At 41.5% G+C, this 22,621-nt stretch overlaps 1 protein-coding gene across 1 annotated transcript in view; it reads left to right on the top strand.

Moving 5' to 3' along the window:
- The first annotated feature begins 233 nt into the window (after positions 1-233).
- CFTR (CF transmembrane conductance regulator) overlaps positions 234-22,621 on the top strand; it is an 89,080-nt gene continuing 66,692 nt past the window's right edge. The window contains exons 1-4 of the mRNA XM_081928918.1: positions 234-589; positions 13,462-13,572; positions 16,272-16,380; positions 20,577-20,792. Of these exons, the coding sequence (XP_081785044.1) occupies positions 537-589; positions 13,462-13,572; positions 16,272-16,380; positions 20,577-20,792 (489 nt within the window). The 5' untranslated portion in view covers positions 234-536. The remainder of the gene's footprint in view (positions 590-13,461; positions 13,573-16,271; positions 16,381-20,576; positions 20,793-22,621) is intronic.

The following is a 22,621-nucleotide window of genomic DNA, read 5'->3' as shown; positions in this document are numbered from 1 at the left end:
GCTCCGTCAGGGAGGCGAGGTTGCTATTTCAGGACCGTGGCGACCGCTAACAAGGTTGGCTGGGCAAAGGGAGCGAGGCTGGGCGGCGGAGGGGTGTGTGTGCGGGACTGGAGAGCGCGCGCGCGCTTTGCCCGGAGAGGCACCTGGCGCGGGGCGCTTCTCTTGGCGCGCGCCAGTTTTTTTGTTTGTTAAGGAGCGATTCCTTTGGGAGGATGTTGCTCCGCGTGAGGAGGAGTACGGGGCGGGAAGGCGAGGGCAGGCTTATGAAGCCGAGCGGGCGCGCAGAGGCGGGGAGAGGGGCAGGAGAAAGAGGGAGGCGGTGACCTGAGGGAGGATAAGGTGGGAGAGCGCAGGGCCAACAGCGAGGACGACTTCGCTTCTCTCCCCCCTCCCCCTTTCCCAATTCGGAGGCAAGAGTATAAACGGCGCGGTTCCTCGAGAGGCCGAACTCTCTCCCCCTCCCCTCACCGGCCCCGCCGCGCCCACCCTCTTCCTTTGGTGTCCGCTGCGCACAGCAGCCTGGACGGTGAAAGACCATGCAGAGGTCGCCTCTGGAGAAGGCGAACGTCTTCTCCAAACTTTTCTTCAGGTGAGTGGCCGCCGCCTGAGCGGGCACGTGCTGCTGGCGGGGTGGGCGAGAGCGAGGAAGGAAGGGAGGAAGAGCGCGCGCCGGCGAAGCTGTGGGGACCAGATGGAGAGGCAGATAAGCGTTCGCGCGGGAAACCGGGGGCGCCGCTCCCTGTACCGGGTCGCGCGCGCCCACCGGGTGGGTGGGGGTGAGGCGCGCGCGCGCCCACCGGGGGGTGGAGTTTCCCCTTTCTAACCCTTTCCACGCAGCGGCGAAACCTCGGGGACGACGGCGCGCCTCAGGGCAGCTGCTCGGTTTCCACGGGGACAATTGACTGTTGTCATTGCTCGCCTTCGCCCTGTCAAAGCCTGAAACGGTTAAGGGCTGGCATGCCGAGCTATCTCCTATCTCCCCCTGCTTCAGCAGGCAGGGGAGCACAGCGAGCCTTTCGACTTGGCAAATACCATCGCGCTGCCTGAGATGCCAGTAATGAGGCTTGGAAACAGTTGGCAAAGGGAGAGGGAAATAAGGGTTTGTTCCAGGAGGAGGAGGAGGAGGAGGAGGAGGACCCCCTCTCTCCGCCTTCGTCCTTTGTGCGCTGAGCTTTTCCTTTTGACCTGATATTACAGACCCATTTAGTATAGAACGGATCATCACCCGAGTAACTTTGGGCAGTTCGGTGGCTTTTTGCTCGCCTGCGGGATCTGCTTGTTGCGCATTCTGGGACTGGCCGACGTAATTCTGAGGACGAATCGGCCCGCAAGGAGAGATTTGCCTGGCAACAGGGGCCGGGCTTTCCTACCTACTGGGTGCTGCAAAGTGTTCCCAGCTCTCAGGTGCGAGGCTCCTAAAGGTCGACCTGAAATCCATACAGGCTGATGCTGTGCGTGCTCATTCAGAAACGGCTGGCGCCGAACTCACCCCCCAAGTGATTGAACTTGCAGTCTGATCTCCAAACCATTACATTGTACAGTAATAATTAAGAGCTCAATCCTAAACTAAATGTGTTATTCGTTTCATAGGAGCCAACTCCTAGGGGCCAAGGTCCTTTCGCGCCCCCCCAAAAACATTTTAGGGCCCCCCAAATTGATTGGCATTTCCCTCCCATCAGATGTCAAGGAAATAAACAACTAACTTGACTTTCAGAAGACATCTGAAGGCAGCCCTGTATAGGGACGTTTTTAATGTTTGATGTCTTACTGTATTGTGTTTTAATTTGTTGGAAGCCGCCCAGAGTGGCTGGGGTAACCTAGTCAGGTGGGTGGCATATAAATAATAAATTATTATTATTATTAGTGTGTATACAATGTCATATGATCGATTATGTGGGGCAGAGCTTAACCTAGCCCCCCAATAAGTTGGCACCCCATATCTGTTGACACCCCATCAATCCTTTTCCCACTGAGCTCATGACTCACATACATGAGGTTCCTGCCTGATCTCCCATCCCAGCACTGACCAGATCAAAATTTGCTTAGCTTCAGCAAGATGGCTTCATCCTGTGCCTTCAGGTGGAGGATGAGTCTATCAATGGCTACCAAGGAGGCATTGTTCTTCTGAATACCAGTTACCAGAAAGTGCAGGAGGACAAAGTGCTCCTGTGCTTAAGGTGCTGCTTGTGGGTTTTCTAGAGGCATCTGCTTGGCCACTGTGAGAGCAGGATGCTGGACCAGATGGGCCATTGGCCTGATCCAGCAGGACTCTTCATATGTTCAGATCATGGTCACAAATCTTATGTGATCCTTAGGGTGAGTTCCCTGATTCCATCCTACATATTTTTTTGTTTGCTTTAAAGCCAAGACACACTGGGCAGACCACATCTGATGGTGAGGAGAGGCTACTTGACTCCTTTCCTTGCATTGTGTGGAAAATGAGATTAATACTAAGACTGTGTCCATCAAAGGAAATTGATTTACATTTGGTACAGGGCAGACAAAAGGGAGTAGTACTGTATGCAATTAATTTATGGAATTTGCTGCCGCAAGATGTGGCATTATATCACTCAATAGTAGTTCCTGGATATCAACAGTGAGAGGGGGTTGTTGTCTTCAAGAGTACTGGTGGGCTTTTTGAGGGATCTGGCTATCTTCTGTGGAAAGCAGAATAATGGACTAGATGGGCTTATTGTTTGAAACAGCTGGATCATTCTTGTGTTCTTACGTTCCCCACTTGTTTTCCAGCTCAAAATCACCCTTCCCAGGGAGGTTTCTCCCCCCCCCCCCAACTTGGGTGTGCATGGACAGGAGATGGGGGAAAGAGGAAACATGGTCATTTGATTCATTTGAATCTGATGACATATTGAATGGCTGGTCTGTCTATATAATATGCCTGGTTAAAAGGTGGCGACCTTGGGTAGGAATAATGCCAAGGTACGGGATGTGATTTAAGGGCACATTTATATGATAACAATCCTTTATTAACTCAAAACAGCTATCATCCCCAGTTCTGTCTGACAAAACTAATGATTTCCTGTCACTTGGCAACTCTAGCTCATACTTTATCATACCTGTCTTTAGAATTATAAGTTTAAGTACGTAATCCTATGGCATTTACACGTAAGTAAACCACAGGGACAAATGGGCCTTGTTTTGATTATATATGCCCATAGAAGTGGACTTTCATCCCTTCATTTTCAAAAGCTGTAAGACAAACTATCAAATGCTATTTCCTTTTTAAAAAACAACAACAACAGTACCCTAACATGCAAGCCTTATTGTTGAAAGTCAGGTATCCAAAATATGACGTAGATTAATTTTCTGTTTTTATAGGCAGCCTGTACCTCCTCTTTTTTTGACTTCTTATTTTTAGCATGCCTACCAATGAACAATAACATGTAAACATTAAAACAATACAAACAATGAATTTACATAATAAACATTACACTGCAAGACATCAAAACTGCACTTGTGTGTCTAGATTGTTTTCATATACACACCTCTATTTTTTCCATTCTAAAAATAGCAAAATGATGTAAAACATACTAAATGTTTTTTTTTTAAAGTCCCATCTCTTTAATTGTCCTTTGCCATTTCGATGATAGCATTGGCCGCAAGTAGTATTTGAAGGCAAGTTTTCCACTTGGTTTCTTTGATTCAGAGCTTGAGCATGTGAAGATTGGGTGAAGAAGTACTCTGCCCAGACTTCCGAATCTCTCTTCAACCTTTTTAGTTTACATGAAACAAGGGGTTTTTTTGCCCATCACTGATGAGTTGTGAGTTTGAACTGGATACAACTAACCTGATGTATGAGAGGCCAAGTCTGTGTAAAGCTCTGGCTGTATAAGAGAGAACAGAGCTGTTAATTGGAGTGTGTCCTTCTATACAATATTCCAAATCCCTGTATTGGGAATATCTACATTTGTAAAGGCAAAATAGCAGGAGAGCCCTTTGACTCCAAATTGCTATTTGCAGGAGCTTCCCCCAACTTCTTGTATAATTCGTACTCAAATTAAAAGTGAAAGAAAACAACTCATTTCAAAATGTATTAAGAGTCACTATTGGTAATTCACAAATTGATAAGCATTCATTGTAAATTAATTTGCTTTTGTATTCAAAGCATCACATAGCATTGTAACATTACTAGTTCTACCTTTTCACTGCTTTTGTCACTCATACCTCAGCCCTGCCATACTATCATCAGTATTTTACTGATACCATGACCTTTGACTGATACCAAGAACCTTTTTTTTGTGGGGGGGGGAGGGAGATCTACTCTTGAATCAAATCCAATGGGCTTCGTTTCTGGGAGAAGAAGAATCAGTAATCTTACAGTAATCTTAAATAAAACATTGATTAGTTTCCTGCTATTCACAATTATTCATGTTACTGCAGTAGAACTCTTAACTGGAATGAACATGCCAAGGTTTGGTATGTTGGATCAAAAGAATTAATGAAAAGATAGTTTCTGCAATTAATATTACTATTAGGAACTTGACAGTTTCAGAGGAACAACAAAAAAAGAAAACTCTTGCTCAAGATAGATACCACATCTTAACACACCCTCAACTGGCTTTAGTCAGATAAAGCAACAAAGAGGGATGAGATTGATGTTTTGCTTGATGACAGTTATGTGCATTTGCCTGATGACTAGTATCACATATGTGAAACTTCAGGCTTCAACTGCAGTGGCTCACCTTTTGAAGAAAGTAGTGTGAAAGAAAATGCTATTTTTTTTTAAAAAAAAGCAATTACAGCAGTTCCTGCTTAGACGTTCTTCCTGTCCTATGACCAATGCAGAATTGTTTTAATTGTGAAGGATTAGATTTGCAGAGTGCCAATCTCAATACAGTAAAACGTGCTGAAGCTCATTGAGGGACTGCTTGAAATAATTGTGCCAAAAGTTGCAAAGCTAAATATCTCTAGCAAGCAAGCACGAAAGAATCCAGCGATACACATATTGGTCATCATTATGCTTTTCAGCTAGCTAATGGCAGTAAAATTCTTTGCTTACAGATCTGAAGACAGAATTCTTTGCTTATAAAGTACACAAGCATAAACATAATTTTCACGAAAGCCAAATGAGTCCTCTGATGTTCAACCACAAACTCTATTGTCTATGATTATTTGCCATTATTGCTGAGTTTGGTGGGGTTATAGTCCAACCACATCTGGACGACGCCAATATAATATAGGCAGTAGCTCCCCAAAGCCTCTGCTATCTGAAATCCTCTAACTGGAAATACCAAGGATTTTGAACCCAGGACCAATATACTTGCAAAGCATGTGTACCACCACAGAGTTACGGATCCTCATTTTTTTGTAACCAACAAGCAATATGAATTTTTAAATATACATGCTCTGCTTGAAAATGATCAAGGATAGAAGCAAAATAAACAAATTTACTTTTAAAGCTACTTTAGCTCTGAAATGTAACTATGGATGTTAGAAATGTTTTATGTAGGTAATTAGATAAGCAGAGGTGTGGCATTCTACCAAAAGTGTTGTACCTTTCCTACAACACTTTAAATAATGATGACTACTTGGAGGTAAAAAGTCATTAAATGCAATGGAACTCTCATGTGTATGCCAGTTCTATGAAAGTTTATGGGCTGCCATTCCTCTATCTTGTTTAGCAGAGAGGTCAAGTAAATATTACAATTTTGAAATATCAATTTCATTTAGCTTATGAAATCAGGGGTTCTTCCACATTGGGTTCTTCATTACTACTGAGAAATAAGCATTTGTCTGAAGAGACTGAAATGCTAATATGTTTAGATTCTCTAGACCAGGCATCCCCAAACTTGGCCCTCCAGATGTTTTGGGACTACAACTCCCATCATCCCTAGCTAACAGGACCAGTGGTCAGAGATGATGGGAATTGTAGTTCCAAAACATCTGGAGGGCTGTGTTTGGGGGTGCCTGCTCTAGACACTAACCAAAATAAAAATAATTATAAAATATGTCTAGTCTTTTCTGCTGAATGACTCTTATTAAGATTAAGGTCCTTGTGTTTCAAACTGAACACTGAATATTGCTCCATGAAAACACATACCGGTAGTTAATTTTATTATTATAGCTAAAGATTTTCATTTTCAAATGACGCTTGAGAGCTGGCACAGCTTTGGAGAGATAGAACCAAGAGATAACAAATGATGCATATTTGCATTTATTCTAGCATCTTTTCACTGGCCTATTACTCAAAGGTTTTGCCTTATGAGCACTTTGGTGTTAAATTTAATTGCCACTATGAAACACAACATTGGTTTTGAGAATCTGAATGAAACTAGTGCTCAAGAAAGAGTGAGGGTGCTGGCAGTCACAATGCAGAGCAAGAGCGTCTGTTCTCCTAAACAGAAATAGTTATCTCGTGTATCCATTTCATAGAATCTTACAGCTGGAATCAACCAAAATGCCATCTAGTTCAATCCGTCGCTGGCCATCCACCCAGAATCCTCTCCTGGAACATCCTGTTCCACTCCGGCCCATAATGTGCCACAAGCAGGGCTTTCAGGAAGCATTCACAGACCATATAGTCTGCAGGTGACTTATGTAAATGAACAGCATTTTCCTTAATCCCTTGTCTGTGGCAGAGAAATATGGGACAATCACAATATGGTTTGTGAATAAGAAGCAGATTTCAGCAAAACACAAGAAAGGCAACATTCCAATAGTAAGAGCTGTTCAGCAGTTGAACAAGCTGCCTCAGGAGCTAGTGGCCTCTCCTTTTCTGGAAGTTTAAGCAGAGGTTGGGCAGCCATCTTTCAGGGATACTGTTTGCACTGAACCGACCGATCTTCTTGACTGTCAAGGTCGCTGCCTAAAGTTATATGGTGGTATTCAACTAAATGCTTGTGCTAGTGCAATGATTAACACAAACACAACAGTATTTTACCCCTCTTTTTCCACCCCCGTCACTTCTCGCAGTGAGGGAACCGCCAGAAGGCTCTTGCAGCTGGGTCTCAGTGTCCAGACTGAATGATGGGGGTGGAGATACGGAGCCAAGGTCAGCACCAAAACTTTCTGCTGTGCTCGGAAATGTACTGGGAGACAGTGAAGATCTTTTAGGACCAGTGTTATATGGTCCTGGGGCCACTCCCAGTCAGCAGTCCAGATGCTGTATTCTGGATTGATTGTAGTTTCTGAGTCACCTTCAAAGGTAGCCCCATGTAGAGAGCACTGCAGTAGTCCAAGCAGGAGATAACCAGAGCATGTACCACTCTGGCGAGACAGTGCGCAGGCTCTGTGCGAGGTGTTTGTTGGCTCCCCTTACCTTGATAGGCAGAGAAGCATCACCACATTAGCTTGAGGAAGGGCCGGAATTAGTGCTGACTAGTTTCCTTGCAGACAGATGTTTAAAAAGGTAAGAAGGGCAAAAAATGCTGTTGCAAGGAAGTAGAAAACCCTTCTCTTTCTCCCTCCCCCACTTCCAGTTTAGAGCACAGATTGTAGTTTCCTCAAAAAGTCCAAAGGTTATTGCAATTACTCAGCATATCTCTGAAATTACCAGTGAGAGACACTGCCTAGGAACACCTTGTAGCATTTGCCAAGGATCAAGTTCCATAATCAAGATGGGCCACAATAATGTTCTTGCCATGCCAATTTCTATAGCAGACACCTTCATCTACCTGAAAAAGAGGGAAGCTGGAAGGCTGGCTATACTACCTGTCAGATGACTCATTATTCACATGCCAGCATAGTTCTCTGGCAGCTATTTATGTCAAGCATGTGAAGTTTCTTAGCAGTGATTATTGGAAGACTGGGCATTTAAATGTGGGGAGAGGGATTGTACCTGCTGTGATGGGAGACTTGCAAAAGCCGTGATTAAACCCTATAGGAGCAGGAAAGATCTGCAGGTGAAATAAGTTTCCCTCTGCTCATGTAGAAGTATAATGCAGGAGACTGAACAGACATAAAACCAACAACTCCAAAGACAGCGGCAAAGAGAGGAAATGCTTTTAAAGGGAGAAAAAAACACTCCCCCTTGCAGCTATTAAACAAATCAAAGTAAAGTAAAGACAATATCCCATGTACGTGAGAGCCTTGTATCATTCTTGTGAGGTGTATTTTGTTACCAGGCATTGAAAAGAAGAGGTGGAACTTGTTTTCCTTCTTTTACCTATATAACACCCTTGTTCCCTGCTGAGCTCTCTTGAGTATGTGCCTGTAATAACATCCGTCGTGACTGGCAAGACTATGACAGCTCTAAAGGCTCCTCCAGGAAAGGGCTCCTTTAAATGTCAGTCAGTAACACAGCAGCATGGGCTAATTTAGTGCATTTTTTACTTGTTTAAAAATTAGATTTTCCCATGGTACAGGAGCAGAGAGCCTCTTGATATTATTGCATTTATATCCTCTCCATCCTTCACAAGGAGCCAAGGACTATCAAGTTATAAAAATTGGAAATTTATAAAATGATATTGAGCTGGTTTTGATCTATGCCACCAGGGCTCGCCACCAAATCTTCTTATTTAATTATGCTGCAAACTAGGTTTATAACTGACTTACACCACCACATTACAAAACCCTCAAGGATGCTGAACATCTGGAGATCACTGAGGCTGTCAGGAGCCACTAGAGAACCTCCCGTACCACCAGACTCTAAAGGTCCAGAGCCAAGGTCCTCACCAGCATCTTCTCCTGAAGATCCAAATTCCTTTCACAGTATCTCACTGGTCACCAGGCAGCAGGTTACGGAATGGAGGAGTGCCCATCTTCAGGCAAGAGGGTTGTCCTTTAAAAACCTCAAGTTCTTCAGAAGGGGGTGGATCCTACAAGAGGAAGTCTGAAGGAGTCTATAAGAGGTAGTCTGGAGGCAGATATTGGAAAGGCCTCCTGCTCTGGAAACTCTGTTGGAGCAAGTTGTTCTCATGGAGCTATCCATGGTCCTGCAACCCCTGACCTGCCTTGCTGCTGGGCTTTGGCACCAGACCAGCATACAACAAACAGAAGGGAGCACCACAAAGTGTTACAACTTGCTTGTAATGCTTAATGTTTATATTGGGTGGTTAACCTATGGCCGCTCAAATGTTGGATTCCAACTTCCATCAGTCCTGGACAGCCTCTGGTGGTCAGGGATGATGTCCAGCAACATCTGCCATGACACAGGCTGCCCACACCTGGTTTATATGGTGTTTTTCTGCATGTTTGGAAACACGTCATATTTGTTGTAGTATATCCCCAACCTCTGGAGCAGGAACAGATGAGTATGCCTGGGGTGCTGGGAGGACAACCTTTTGCTTTGCTATCTTTTGTGAAATATCCCTTTGCTATGATGTGTATAGAGTGCTGCAGGCTCAACATCAGGACCTGGCCAGTAGATTGGAATCTATTGGTACATCTCTGGATGATTTGCAGTAGATTAATAAGGGTTTCTGACTTCCAATTATTTAACATTAGTAACAATGAAATGACTCACCTGTTAAATTAGACTGCTGAAATTAAGAAAACTTGAGGTAACCAGGAAAATATTTGTGGGTTCAGCTCAATACTAGTTCTTAAAAAAAATATCCTGGTGTTCAGCTGGTGCTAAGGGTACCATGTTCTATAATGGATGCCCTTTGCCATTAGTGTCCTAGAAAAATGTAATAGATCCTATAAACTTAAAGTCTACTCTCCTCTGCTATAAGTTGTTAGGGACTCAGGCAGATCAATTTCCTCTCTCTTAATCCATATCCTCTTCCCACCAGATTTAGCTGGCAGCTTGAATATTCTGTGGTTCAATGGTCCTCATTCACAGACTTATTTGCTAGGCTCGTATCTGCCCCACCCCCAGTCAAAGTTTGTGAATAGTAAGAAAATCCAAAGACCTGCAAAATGGCACCTGATCTGGACCAGAAGTATAGAATTGGAAACATCTGTGAAAGTAGCATTTACATCTAAAAGTCCTATAGTGTTAGAAACTAAGATATATAAATTGGGTGCCAAAAGGCTCCTTAAACCAGGGTTACAGTCACTAAAACAGCATGCCTAGTTGTCATTTTGGGGCCAGTTGTATTTTTCTAAATGACTTGTCAGTTCCTGAAATTCATTCTGATTGTGCAGATAAAATATAATGGATGGAATTCTACAGGATGTGTTGCTAGTCTGTGAAAACAGTCAAGATCCAGGGATCTCCAGGCATGCACCTCCAGATGGCGGAGATGTCAGGTGCCATTCTGGTACCTGGGCATCTTCACTTGGTCACAAGTGACCAATAGCCAGGTGAAAATGTGCCTGGTGAATTTCGGATGCTGAAGCCCAGATAGAATCTGTAACCAAACTACAAACTACCAAATGACATAAGCTTCAGGTGGCCCCTCAAAAGTCACTTCCATTGTGGAAGCCACAATTTGCAAGCATAAAATGTCATAAATATTCAGAAGTGGGAGACTGGTATCAGAAAACATAAGGCAGGTTCCTAAAAATGGGAAAACACAAGGTAATGAAAACACACACTATGCTGGGGAAAATAAGGAAGCTACCCTGATGATGAAGAAGAGGCAGAGAAGCTTATCTAAAAGGTGAATTATGAAATGGAAAAAGTGGACTCTTATGAGGAAACTGTATAGTTAAATTATCAACTTGTACACATAGAGATAATGGATATGTGGGTAGTCAGTGGAGATTATCTGTAGAGGGACTGTATACAGAAGCATTCGAGATTGTTCAAATCATCAGTCCCTGGTCCATTTTGATCACCAGGTGGAAGAAGAATGAATCTTTTCTTGTATGCAACAGGAGTGGCTCAGTTTCTATCCAATGTTATTTCAGCAACAAACGGCTTATTTTGCTAGCGTGCAAATAACACAATTATGAGTTTTATATAGTAGCATGTTGCTGTACAAAAATAAAAATGGAAACCTGCTTCACTTTAATCAAATAGAATTTGGCACAGAACGCCACCAGCTATTCCTGCCCAAACCAGTTGGGATATCACAATGAGACAGTGCAGTGTGGTTGGATATTTTAGCGCAGAGCCTGAGGGTTACTTTGGTTTGCAGTTCTTCATCAGTTTGCATGTACAAATGCACCCTTGGCTGAAAGGGCGCTGCAGTTGATTCTTGAATGCCCTTTTGGGTTTCGCACAGTACTTTCCCATCCTAGGTTGAAGCAAGAGCCGCTCAGCACATCAGTCATTCTAATTTCTTCTTCAAACTGGCACAATGCCTAGTTACATTCTGATGAAAAGGAAAACAAAAGTATAGGCAGTAACAACTCACCAGAGACTGTTTCCCCAAAATATACACGGTATGAAATAGGCAAACATGATTTATGACATTTCCAGCATGTTGTTGAAAGTTTATATGATTTTCAGTCACCAAACAATCAGGATCATGGAGGCCCATGTCTTTAATTCGAAAGTCAAATATTTCTGCATGTTGCACTATTTGCAGAAACCTTTAATGCTTTCTTTTTAATTTAGCCGTTTTGTAAATGCCAAACGCTGCCAATGTAGTTTTTGATGTGAAACAAGAAATCGTTTCCATTTATGGAGAAGGGCCACACCCACACCATAATACATAATAAAACATCAAACATCAATTTGCTTTAAAGATGTTTGTTCTCATGAATTTATTCATTTATAACATTTCATACCTGTGGTGCATGGAATTCTAGTTCTGTGAGGGGTAAACTAAACTTCCAGGGATTCTTTTTTGGGGGGGTCTAAGGTGATTTATAGGCACGTGGGTGGCGCTGTGGGTTAAACTGCAAAGCCTAGGACTTGCTGATCAGAAGGTCAGCGGTTTGAATCCCCGCAACGGGGTGAGCTCCCGTTGCTCAGTCCCTGCTCCTGCCAACCTAGCAGTTCGAAAACACGTCAAAGTGCAAGTAGATAAATAGGTACCGTTCCGGCGGGAAGGTAAACGGTGTTTCTGTACGCTGCTCTGGTTCGCCAGAAGCAGCTTAGTCATGCTGGCCACATAACCCGGAAGCTGTACGCTGGCTCCCTTGGCCAATAAAGCGAGATGAGCACCACAACCCCAGAGTCAGTCGCGACTGGACCTAATGGTCAGGTGTCCCTTTACCTTTACCTTTAAGGTGATTTATGGTGTGTACATCGAAAGCATACCTCTAGTAAACTAGATATAGAACTGTAGCCTGTTTAACTTGGAACACATAAAATATTGTTGAGCTCTGATATTTCAAAGAACAGAAAATGCACAGCAAGCTTGAACACAGAGAGAATATGTGCATTGTGAAAGTACTGGATGTTTTTTCTCCATAGAGGTGGTTAAGATGACTACTTGGTGTCCTGTACTCAAATACTGTATGAATGGGGGACACACACACACACGAGCGGAAACTTACTGCATGTACTGTCTTTTTTCTGGAATATTTTTGTTCAAAGGTCTACTATTAAAATTACTTATATTTACAGCGTACTTTTGGATCAATCTAAAATGTGTTCAGTAGCTCTTGGGTGACCATTTGAAAAGGATGATTAGTAAAATGGCATAACTGGTGACATTGTACAAACTGCACTAATTCCCACACCAAACATTTAAAACACATTTAAAGCACCGGGCTTCCCCCCCAAACAATCCTTCGAACTGTAGTTTCCCCCTCAGGGTTGGCATCCGTCTGTCTCAGGAGACAATGGAGGAGAATGTCTTTTGGGGGTGAAGTTCCAGGCTCAGAAGGCTTGGGGCTGATCTACATTATGTTGGATTTTGGGTCAATCCCTGCAGCTCTTTACATTTTTGTTACTATCTTAAAAAGTGCGGCTTCTTATCCTTGTAGTTCCATCCATGCATGAAATGGAGCAAAGCCTGATCGTTACGTTTAAAATCTCTCCCTTTATGGTCTGCATTAACGTAGGGAAGTTTTAAAAGCTTCAGTGTCTAATTCTTCTGAAAAAGAGTATACCATGTTAAGAAGACAACATAGTGTAGAACTTCTCTGGGTGTGTGAATGTACTTTGTGCCTTGTTTAATGGGAACTGGGCATAAACCCAAAGAACCATGCAACCGTTTTGACTACAGGAGAAGCAAGAACTTTTGGGGTGTTAATGCTGTGAACCCCTCCATCGTAGGTTCAAGTTGTACATATCTGTAAATAAACCACATATCATAGAGACACCACAGTCTCCGCTATCCCTCATTCCAAGGAAACAAAAACTTGAGTAAGCGCCTGAAACTTCTTGAATCTTTGGGGTGGCATGCAACACTATTGTAGTGCTTAATAATAAATTATGGCCAGCATCCAGATAATAGTTTTTTGAGTGACCACAGCTTGTGCTTGGGTATATCCAGTTAGACTTTTACTTTTCATTGGTTGAAGAATAAACCCCACCATACCATGTCAATTTCTGTTTTTGAAAATCTCGGTTTCAAAAGTGGTTTGTCAAATGGCTTGAGAAAGCCTAAGGTCCCTTGGACACTTGGAACTAGGTGTTTGTGTGTGTGCTTTTTATTCCAGGTGTATGTGTCTTATATACCTCAATATTAATCTGAGAAAAACATTATTACCTATTAGGTGGACAAAACCGATTTTGAGAAAGGGTTACAGACAACGCCTGGAATTATCAGACATTTATCAAATCCCTGCCACAGATTCTGCAGATAATCTTTCTGAGAAATTGGAAAGGTATGTATTAAAATTATTCTATTTTTTTATAAGGCAAACAATAGAATTTTATGTTTTGTTCTTATGTTCTGATAAATGAATGATAAAAGTACTTTAGCAGAAGATGTGTAGTAATCTGCTTTATCTAGCATTCTTTATCTAGGCTTTAGATCTGTCTAGGAATCCATACTAATTATATTAGTCTTTACTAATCTGGATATTAGTTTATCATCCTATATATCATTGTGAAAAATTACCTCATTGTTCTCTGCTAATTCCTCATGTTGTAGTAGAGTTCTTAAGTGTTCAGTGTCTAGCTTGAAGATATTCATATCATGGAGGTGATTTCTATGCAATTTCTCAAAAAAAATTATTGTGATGCACAAGATCTTGAAATCTAAACAGAACAGAAATATTTGAAGCTGCCTTATACTAAATCAGGCCTGACTGCAACCAATATATTAAATTTCTTTCAAAAGAAAAGTTACCTCTGAAAATTCTTTAAGAACTTGTGCTAGTGGTGTTTTATTTAGAGTCCATCCAATCTAGTATTTATTCCCAGAAATTCATGCTTGTTTGGGTATTAACTTTGGGCTCTTTTGTTGTATCAACCCAAAGTAAAGCTTTGTAAGGTACTGGAAATAAAGCTTGTTCCAATTAAAAACAAAGAGCAGCTTTCCTAAGAGGCTTACACTTTAAGCCAATAGATTTATGCAGCTTCATAATGCTGTATTGACGTATTACTGTACTAAAGATAAAGTAATACTATATGCAAGCCCCTCTTCTACACAGTTTCTGTGTAGCGGATAATTTCACACTATGATGCTTTCCAGCCAGAGTCACTCAAACATTTTCTTCCATTCCCCCCACCTCATTTCATCCTAGCAGCTGCTCTGGGCTGGTGTTACAAAAAACACATTATTGAATCCATAATCTAAAATCTCTCCCTACGTTAAATGTTTCCAACACTCTAAATATAGACATAGAAGATCATTCTGCCCAACTGAAAACTATCACCGTCTCAAAATAATAGGACTTCTGTGGAGGTCTTAATAATCTTAGAATGATCTATAATATCATTTGCTTTTTGCATATTTCTCATTAGATTCCTACGCTTGATAGATTCAAATAGAACTGTTTACAATGTCATTCAGTAAAGATATGGGATGATAAGACTCCATTTCAGCATAATTAAAATGACACTGGCTTCATTTGGAGATTTTGTTTTGTTTCCCACATAGTAATTAAACAATCTGGTACCAAAGAATGGTCCCAGGTCTTCATATATTTCAGCTGACACTGGTACTTGGGGGGGGGGGCTTTAATTGGGTTTACTAAATCCTGAGGAAAAATAGTCATTCTTCATTTTAGCTTGTCTTCTAATGAAAACTTGGGAACTTGTAAATTATTTAAATGATGTAAATGTAATCATTTACATAATGTAAATTAAATTATTTAAGAAAGGGGAAAGTTCTTAGAATGAAGATATACAACCTGAGCACGGGGTGGGAGGGCTGGTGACACAAATACACCTACAAACCTTGCTTCCCAGTTAGGTGTTTAGGAGAAGTTGGAGTCAAATCTCTCTGTCCAGCTTCCATAATTAACAACAACAACAACAACAACAAAGCTCATACACAGAGATACTTGGCTTTTGTTCTCCATCCTAGGAGGAGTCAGTGACAGCAGAAAGATGGCTGAGGGTAGTGACCAGCGGTATCATGATAGGATAAATGAAGGAAGTATGGTTTCATAGGTCCAAGCAGGTCTGTGCAGGGTTTGTCTGAGGACCAGCGTGGGAGTCTTGCTAGAGTAAAGTTATAAACTTAAACTTAAACAAACAAACAAATAACAGCTGGTCCCTGGCAGTTTCCTCTTACCGACTTAACCCCCTGAGGCCTAGGATGCAGCTGCCCTTCCCTTTGCACAGGCCTGGGTCCAAGGGTGTCTGTGGTAGTGGGGAGAAAGGAGAATTACTTGGATGGAGTTATGGGAACAGATCCAGCAAGTATGGGAGTATTGGCACCTCAGGGCAGAGATAGATGGTTGAGTTGCAGCTGAGTTTTGAGTGATGATTGAAGTTGGAACTGGGTTGCTGGATCTCAAATGTTTCCTTATACTGGACAAAACCTGGTAAAGTTGTCCCATCCAAGGTTATTTATTTCAGTGAGATGATCTTCACTGTGCTCAAGTTTGCAGCCAAACCAAGCTAAATCTTTTTGGGGCATTTCCTCTGACTACTGGATAGTTAAATTATACTATCAAAAAGTCTGTTCAGCAGTAGCTGACATGCTTTATTTTCTAGTACATTGAAAAAGTCACAAAATAGAATACTTTAGAATAGTTTGTCTTTGTTTTTTTTACTTCTGGAGACTGGAAGGGATTCAAAGCCTTTATTTGCCTATTATTTGTGTATCGGTCTGGAGGAGCACAACAGGTTTCTTTAAAACATACAACGTGACCTTTTTAATGAATTAACTCCCTGCAGAATGATGTATAGCTAGGTATTTAGATCTGCCAAATATGTGGCTGAACTACACTTGAACTTTTATTGGGCTATCAAGTAATTGAGGATCAGATCTTTGGGGTCTTTGCAAAGCTTTCATTTCATCAGTCACCTAGCTAAATCTCCTTGGATATACTTGAGTGAGCTGAACTATGCTAGAGTCACAGAGCTGTGTATTTGGTCACACAACTTAATGGTGTTTTCTCCCCACCAGAGAATGGGACAGAGAGCTGGCTTCACAGAAAAAACCCAGACTCATCAATGCTCTTAGAAGATGTTTTTTCTGGAAATTTATGTTCTATGGAATAATACTATATTTAGGGGTAAGAATTTACCTTATTCCAGTTTGCTTGTTGGGTTGCAATCCTACATTATTTTATCCTGTGCCTGGGACGTTCTAAAGAGCAAGGAAATAATGCCTTCAGTTTCATTTTTTAAAATCCTACAGGAATCATGGTTGATTGAATTGGAGCCAATTTAAAACACTGGAACCTATATATTACCCTGTTAAAACATATCTGTGCGTTAGCATGCATTTCCTAAGTAACTCGCATTCTAAATAACACAAACACAGCAGGAATGGGAAACGATATTAATAATAAATTTATTTATTTCACTAAAGAGGCCAAATCAGAAAGTTCTTTTTTTTAAAAAAATGTAAGAAATATAAAGCCACATTTAACATTCCTAAACCAGTAAAAAAGTAAATAATGGTAATTAAGGCAGAAGTGAGAGCTTTACAGTCACTTCAACTTTATCAACACCCATGATTAGCACAATTGCACACCATGGCTGCTAGAGTATCTTTTTAAGATAAATGGGTGAGATCTAGTGATTCAGCATTTTCACTGGTGTGTCTGGTTATGCTCCCGGTCTTTACTCACGGAAGAATTAAGCTATTCCTACCCCCAGTGGAATGGAATATTAACACCAGTGCTGGGTTATCCAAAAGCTGAGAAATGTTTTTCGAAGAAAAATGACATTTGATACTGTATTTCAACAAGCATCAAAGTAGTCATCATGGTAAAAATCAGAACTTTCCTAGACTTCCTTACAGACTCTTGAACCATTTTCCTGTTGCCTTTTTATTACGTATTCTCACCTAGACCAGGTAGCATTCTACTAACATAAAATAATGTGAGGGAATCAGATCTTGTCATGTGTTGCAATCAAATCTATGGTTTATTATTGATGTATCCTTCTGAGGTATATGCACATATACACACCATAGTTTTGTCTCATTTTTTAAAAATGAAATTTTATTTTATGAGTTAGCATCATTTTTATTTTGAATTACATTTGCGGGGCCTCTAAAGGTCTTAATACCTGACCCTGATTAACACTATCCCAGAACACAGTGTTACATTGTGCAATTACTTCTTATTGAAAACACTGGGGTGCTATTGAACAGAATAGTTCTGCCAGTGCAAGAACCTCTGGCTGCAGAATGGAGCTTTCCATACTGCTCCTCTCCCTAAGGACCCCACTAAATATTCTCTGGGGGTCCCCCGGTCCAAGGAACAGATTGGGGGAGGGGGCAGGGGGCACATTTGGAATAGGAGAGGGACGGGAAATTCCATTGCATAAGCAAAAATTATTGTACTAGTGGAAGTACCTTGTTGGATTTTAAATAGGAGTTATCATCTTTGGCTTGCATCTGTTATTTGACTATAAAAATCATTTGTTTCAATGAAATTTTAGATAATAGTCTGTTTTGGGTCCTAAACGATCAGGATCAATACGCCTTGGCAGAGACAGAAAACATGATCTTTCTCCCCCATCACATATAGGGAGATGGTAGAGATCTAGGGCTTTGTTTCTGGACTGATAAAGAAACAGAGGAACTAGATTTTGCTTTATTTATGCTTCTTTTCTGGAGTTACCTCTAGAGTAACAGCTGCTCTAATACTCCAGAGGCCTTTGAACCAGAGATTTGGAAAGGTTCCAGATTTGAGAACGTCACGGTGCAGTTGTCGGTAGTTGCGTACGATGATTTCACGTGTGAAAAATACTCTGCTATGAAATGTGATTTTAAATGGAGGGAAAAAATCCTATGTTGGGGCCATAAAAAGGTGATTGCAGTCATTATGTGTTTACTTGCGACACTGCTATTTGCTTAAGAAATCATGGTATATCAAATAAAACAAGGTGTGTGAATCAGCGTTATACAACATGATACTCCAATACTATGCAGTGCTCATGACAAGCGGAAAAGAGGAAACTTAGTGCTGGAAACTGGTGTTTAATCCACCTCCCGCCCCTGTTTTGCTCTGCTGAAATATGTGGAAGTTCCCTGTCATTCACTTCAGAAAGCGCAGGAAAGAAACATTTGGCCTCCCCGCTCCTTTTAGAATGTTCTTGCACCCTTTCTTTGGTCTGTTCATTCTTGCTGTTTTCCCTATGCCTTCCTTGTAATTTTTCACGCTGCACGCAACAGCTTGGGTAAAACATGTTTCCTAATTTGCTGTGGTTTCATTTCATCAGTTTTCTTGTAAAGACGTAACACATCAATGCCACTGTCTTCTGAATAGCATGATCTGTTGCATCAATAATGGGGCTATGTCTAAATGAGAAATGGGGAATCTTTTTCAGCCTGGGGGTCACATTCTGGACCCTTCTGGATCATCGACCAAGGATCAGTTGGCATTGGTGGGTGGAGCCAAAGGCAAAAGTGGGCTATAAAGAGCTCTTTAGCTTCCATCTATACAAGCACGGGTGGCGCTGTGGGTTAAACTACAGAGCCTAGGACTTGCCGATCAGAAGGTTGGTGGTTCGAATCCCCATGACGGGGTGAGCTCCCATTGTTAGGTCCCTGCTCCTGCCAACCTAGCAGTTCGAAAGCACATCAAAGTGCAAGTAGATAAATAGGTACCGCTCCAGCGGGAAGGTAAACGGTGTTTCCGTGCGCTGCTCTGGTTCACCAGAAGCGGCTTAGTCATGCTGGCCACACGACCCGGAAGCTGTACACCAGCTCCCTCGGCCAATAAAATGAAATGAGCGCTGCAACCTCAGAGTCGGCCACGACTGGACCTAATGGTCCTTTACCTCTACCATTATGTAAGCAAAAAGTGGTATTGGATTTCAAGGATACATGGCAGCAGGGCTGGTGAGGGATATGATTTAAATGAATGAAGAATACCAAGTATAACAGTTTTTGAAGGAGTGTGTGAAAACAGGCAATATGCATTTTATGTACAGACTCTGCACCTTCACAAATAATGCCTAAATACACTGGGTTAGAAACTTGCCCGACTGTAGCACTGCCGTCTAACTTGCCTGGCTGCTCACATTCTCACACTATGGAGATTCTTCTTGCCAAAATATAAATTGAACAAGGAAGTTGTTGTACCTTTGGTTCTATATTGAATCATTCCCATGACACCCACTCACCCTTTAGGGTCAGCAAGCAAAGTTATATATTGCCAGTAGTCATTCCTTGTATATTCCTGTAAGTGCTATAAATCACTTTGGTACAATAATCTGAAAACGTATTTGCTATCTCTATATGGTATATACACAACAAACATTAGCAAATAGTATCATTCCCACTGCTGCACAAATGGTATGATTTGTAAATACCAGACCACGACAGAAGTTTCTTGGATCTCAAGATATATGAAATACCTCTGTGATATTCTTGCCCTTGAATCTTACGTAGTCACATATAAAAACAGCTGTCATCATTATTTTTGGTGCTTGATCCTAGAATTATATGGACTCAAACACACCTGCCCAAGCCTCTTTTTAATTGTTCTTTTATAAATATTACTCTTTGTATACTAAAAACACTGCTGTGTTGCTCCAACACAAGTCTGTTGTGTATCTTTTTTTGTAAAATTATATGTGATCATGTAAAAGGATGTGAGTACTTAAAACATGAGCTATATAATTCAGTGTGTAAGTTTTAGACCATTTCTGAAAACATCGTATGAATAGCAGCTCTGCCAATTGATCTATTTGGAAGTGATTACACAAAATAATGAGAAATCGATGCATACCACTGGCCTTAGGTCATTTAAAGGACAGAATACAAAAGGACACTTATGATCTGATAGGTCTCAAGGAAACTCCAAGGTCTCAAGGCAAACTCTAAGCTTTAATTTTGGAAGGGAGATTGGGTGCCCCACGCAGATTTGCCCTTCAGCACTCCCTCCCAGCACCCACCACCTGAGGCAAGTTCTGCCCCACAACCAACAACCCAAATATGCAGCAAAGAAAGATGAACGAGAAAGAACCTCAAACCACAAGAAGATGAAAACCAACAACCATTATAACTGTGGTAGAATTAACTGACAAATTGTTGCCTTTGTTAAAAGATTTGGCAGGGTGCAATTTGGGGCAGGGATTCATTTGCCAATCGGAAGCAAGGCTTTGCATACAGTGTAATCCCAATGTACCAAGTGCAAGCTATCTTGGATGAGAACCTTAGTTTAATTATACAAATATTAACATTAAGACTGCCGGCGGGTTTTCAAGTTTTATTGACATCGACGTTTCGCTCCCCCTCCCCTTTCCGCAGGAGGTAACGAAATCTGTGCAGCCTCTTTTGCTGGGGAGAATTATTGCTTCTTACGATCCGTCCAATTCACACGAACGATCAATAGCTTACTATTTAGCCATAGGACTCTGCCTTCTCTTCGTTGCTCGGATGTTGCTGCTTCACCCAGCTATATTTGGCCTCCACCACATCGGGATGCAAATAAGGATAGCAATGTTCAGCTTAATCTACAAAAAGGTAGGACTTGTCTTTTATTTACATGAGCTGTAAGTACAATTAAATCCATGGAAGACTTGGATCCTAATACAGATAGGTAGCCGTGTTGGTCTGCCATAGTCAAAACAAAAAAAATTCCTTCCAGTAGTACCTTAAAGACCAACTAAGTTAGTTCTTGGTATGAGCTTTCATGTGCATGCACACGAAAAGCTCATACCAAGAACTAACTTAGTTGGTCTTTAAGGTGCTACTGGAAGGAATTTTTTTTGTTTTGGATCCTAATAGTTGGCTCGCATTGCAATTGTGGAAACAGTCCAGTGGTACAAAGAGACACTTTTTCAGATGCTGTTTATAACATTTCTGTGCAATGTGGATATAGTCTTGTGCAATGTGGATATAGTGTTTTTTATGATTTAATTTTTTGTTTTTAATATGCTTCCTTGTTGTTTGTTTCTTGATGTTATTGTTTTTTTGTTATTTATTGCACAGCAGTTTGTGGACCTTGATTGGAAAAGAGATACACACATTTTAACTAACTAAATAAACCATGCACTGAGTTCATACTAGAAGTGATTATTTGATCTTGAAACCAACCCTACATTAACAGAACATTCTTTTTAAAAAATCTATTGTACCAGATTTTAGTTTCAGACTAGTTTCATATTTTATTGCATCTGTGATGAATTTCAGTGTGTTATAACCAGCGAAATTCTGCCGAATGGTTCATGCTGTGCCAGCAATGGTCTGGCCATCTATAGGTACATACACTCCCTGCTCTCTTTGGATGCGCCAATTTCCTCACTGGCTCTGCTCCTGCTTCAACCAGGAGTCTTGCATAATACCTGGTGTTGGGGGAGGAATGGCTGCTTCTGATGTTGTTTACCAAATGCTACCTTTGATATAAGTGTTCCCTAGTTGCACGTTGACAGGGCTGGGAAGGGATTTTATCTGCAACCCTCCTTGGCTAGTTGGATGATGAGAATTCTAGACAAACACTGGTTTCAACAAGGCTTAAGGTGAGAGTCAAGCCAAGGGGCAGGCCAAGGTCCAGGTCAGCAGATGTTCAGGCAGGTGAAAGGCTGGTCAAGGGACAGGCCAAATTTTAGGTCCATGTAAGCTGACAATCAGGCCCAGGTATGACCTGGTATCAAGACATTGTTTCAGCAGCATTCCAGCCTCCCATTGAGACTTTTTAGCCACCAGAACTCCACCCTGGACTCAGCCACTGTTGAATTAAGAGTAACGAAAATGCAGCTAGGAAGCTCAAATCATACATATGGGTGACACCAGACTTTAATATTCAAAAACTTTAACACTGCAGAAAATTATTGACGAATTAAAACATGATATTTACAGTCACACGCTTCTCCAAGCATGGGCTCACAGTCTCTTCCTCAAACTCCCAAACAACTATATTTTCCTCTCTTTCCAGAGCTCTCTTTCCAGAGCTCAGCACTTAGCCTTCTGTATCTCAATTAGGCTATGCCTTGCAGCTGCCATGAGAGTCTTCCACTTTTACCTTCTCCTGTAGCTTCGCTCCCTTTCTTACAAGCAGAGAAAGAAGCGTTCCAACACCCTATTCAACTTAGCAGTGTTCACAGTGGATTCACATAAAATGGAGTTTCTCCTTCACTAGATACCTCAAATGTGACCAATGTCAGCCAATCACATGAAAACTACTTCTCTGGAATTCAGTTGTGTGTGTAGGTCCCCAGGCCACCCCTCAAATAACTTCACACATAACACGTAATTTTAGTTTTTGGTTTTTGGGCACTATTTTGGCCACAACTTTCTTAAAATACAAAATCAGTGAGTGGTTGTTTAGACATTGGTTATGACTATCTGTCCCC

Source organism: Podarcis melisellensis, assembly GCF_964234715.1.
Source record: "Podarcis melisellensis genome assembly, chromosome: 10".
Classification (NCBI taxonomy): Eukaryota; Metazoa; Chordata; class Lepidosauria; order Squamata; family Lacertidae; genus Podarcis; species Podarcis melisellensis.
Note: the sequence above shows the minus strand (reverse complement) of the source record. Positions and strands in the feature narration are given on the sequence as shown.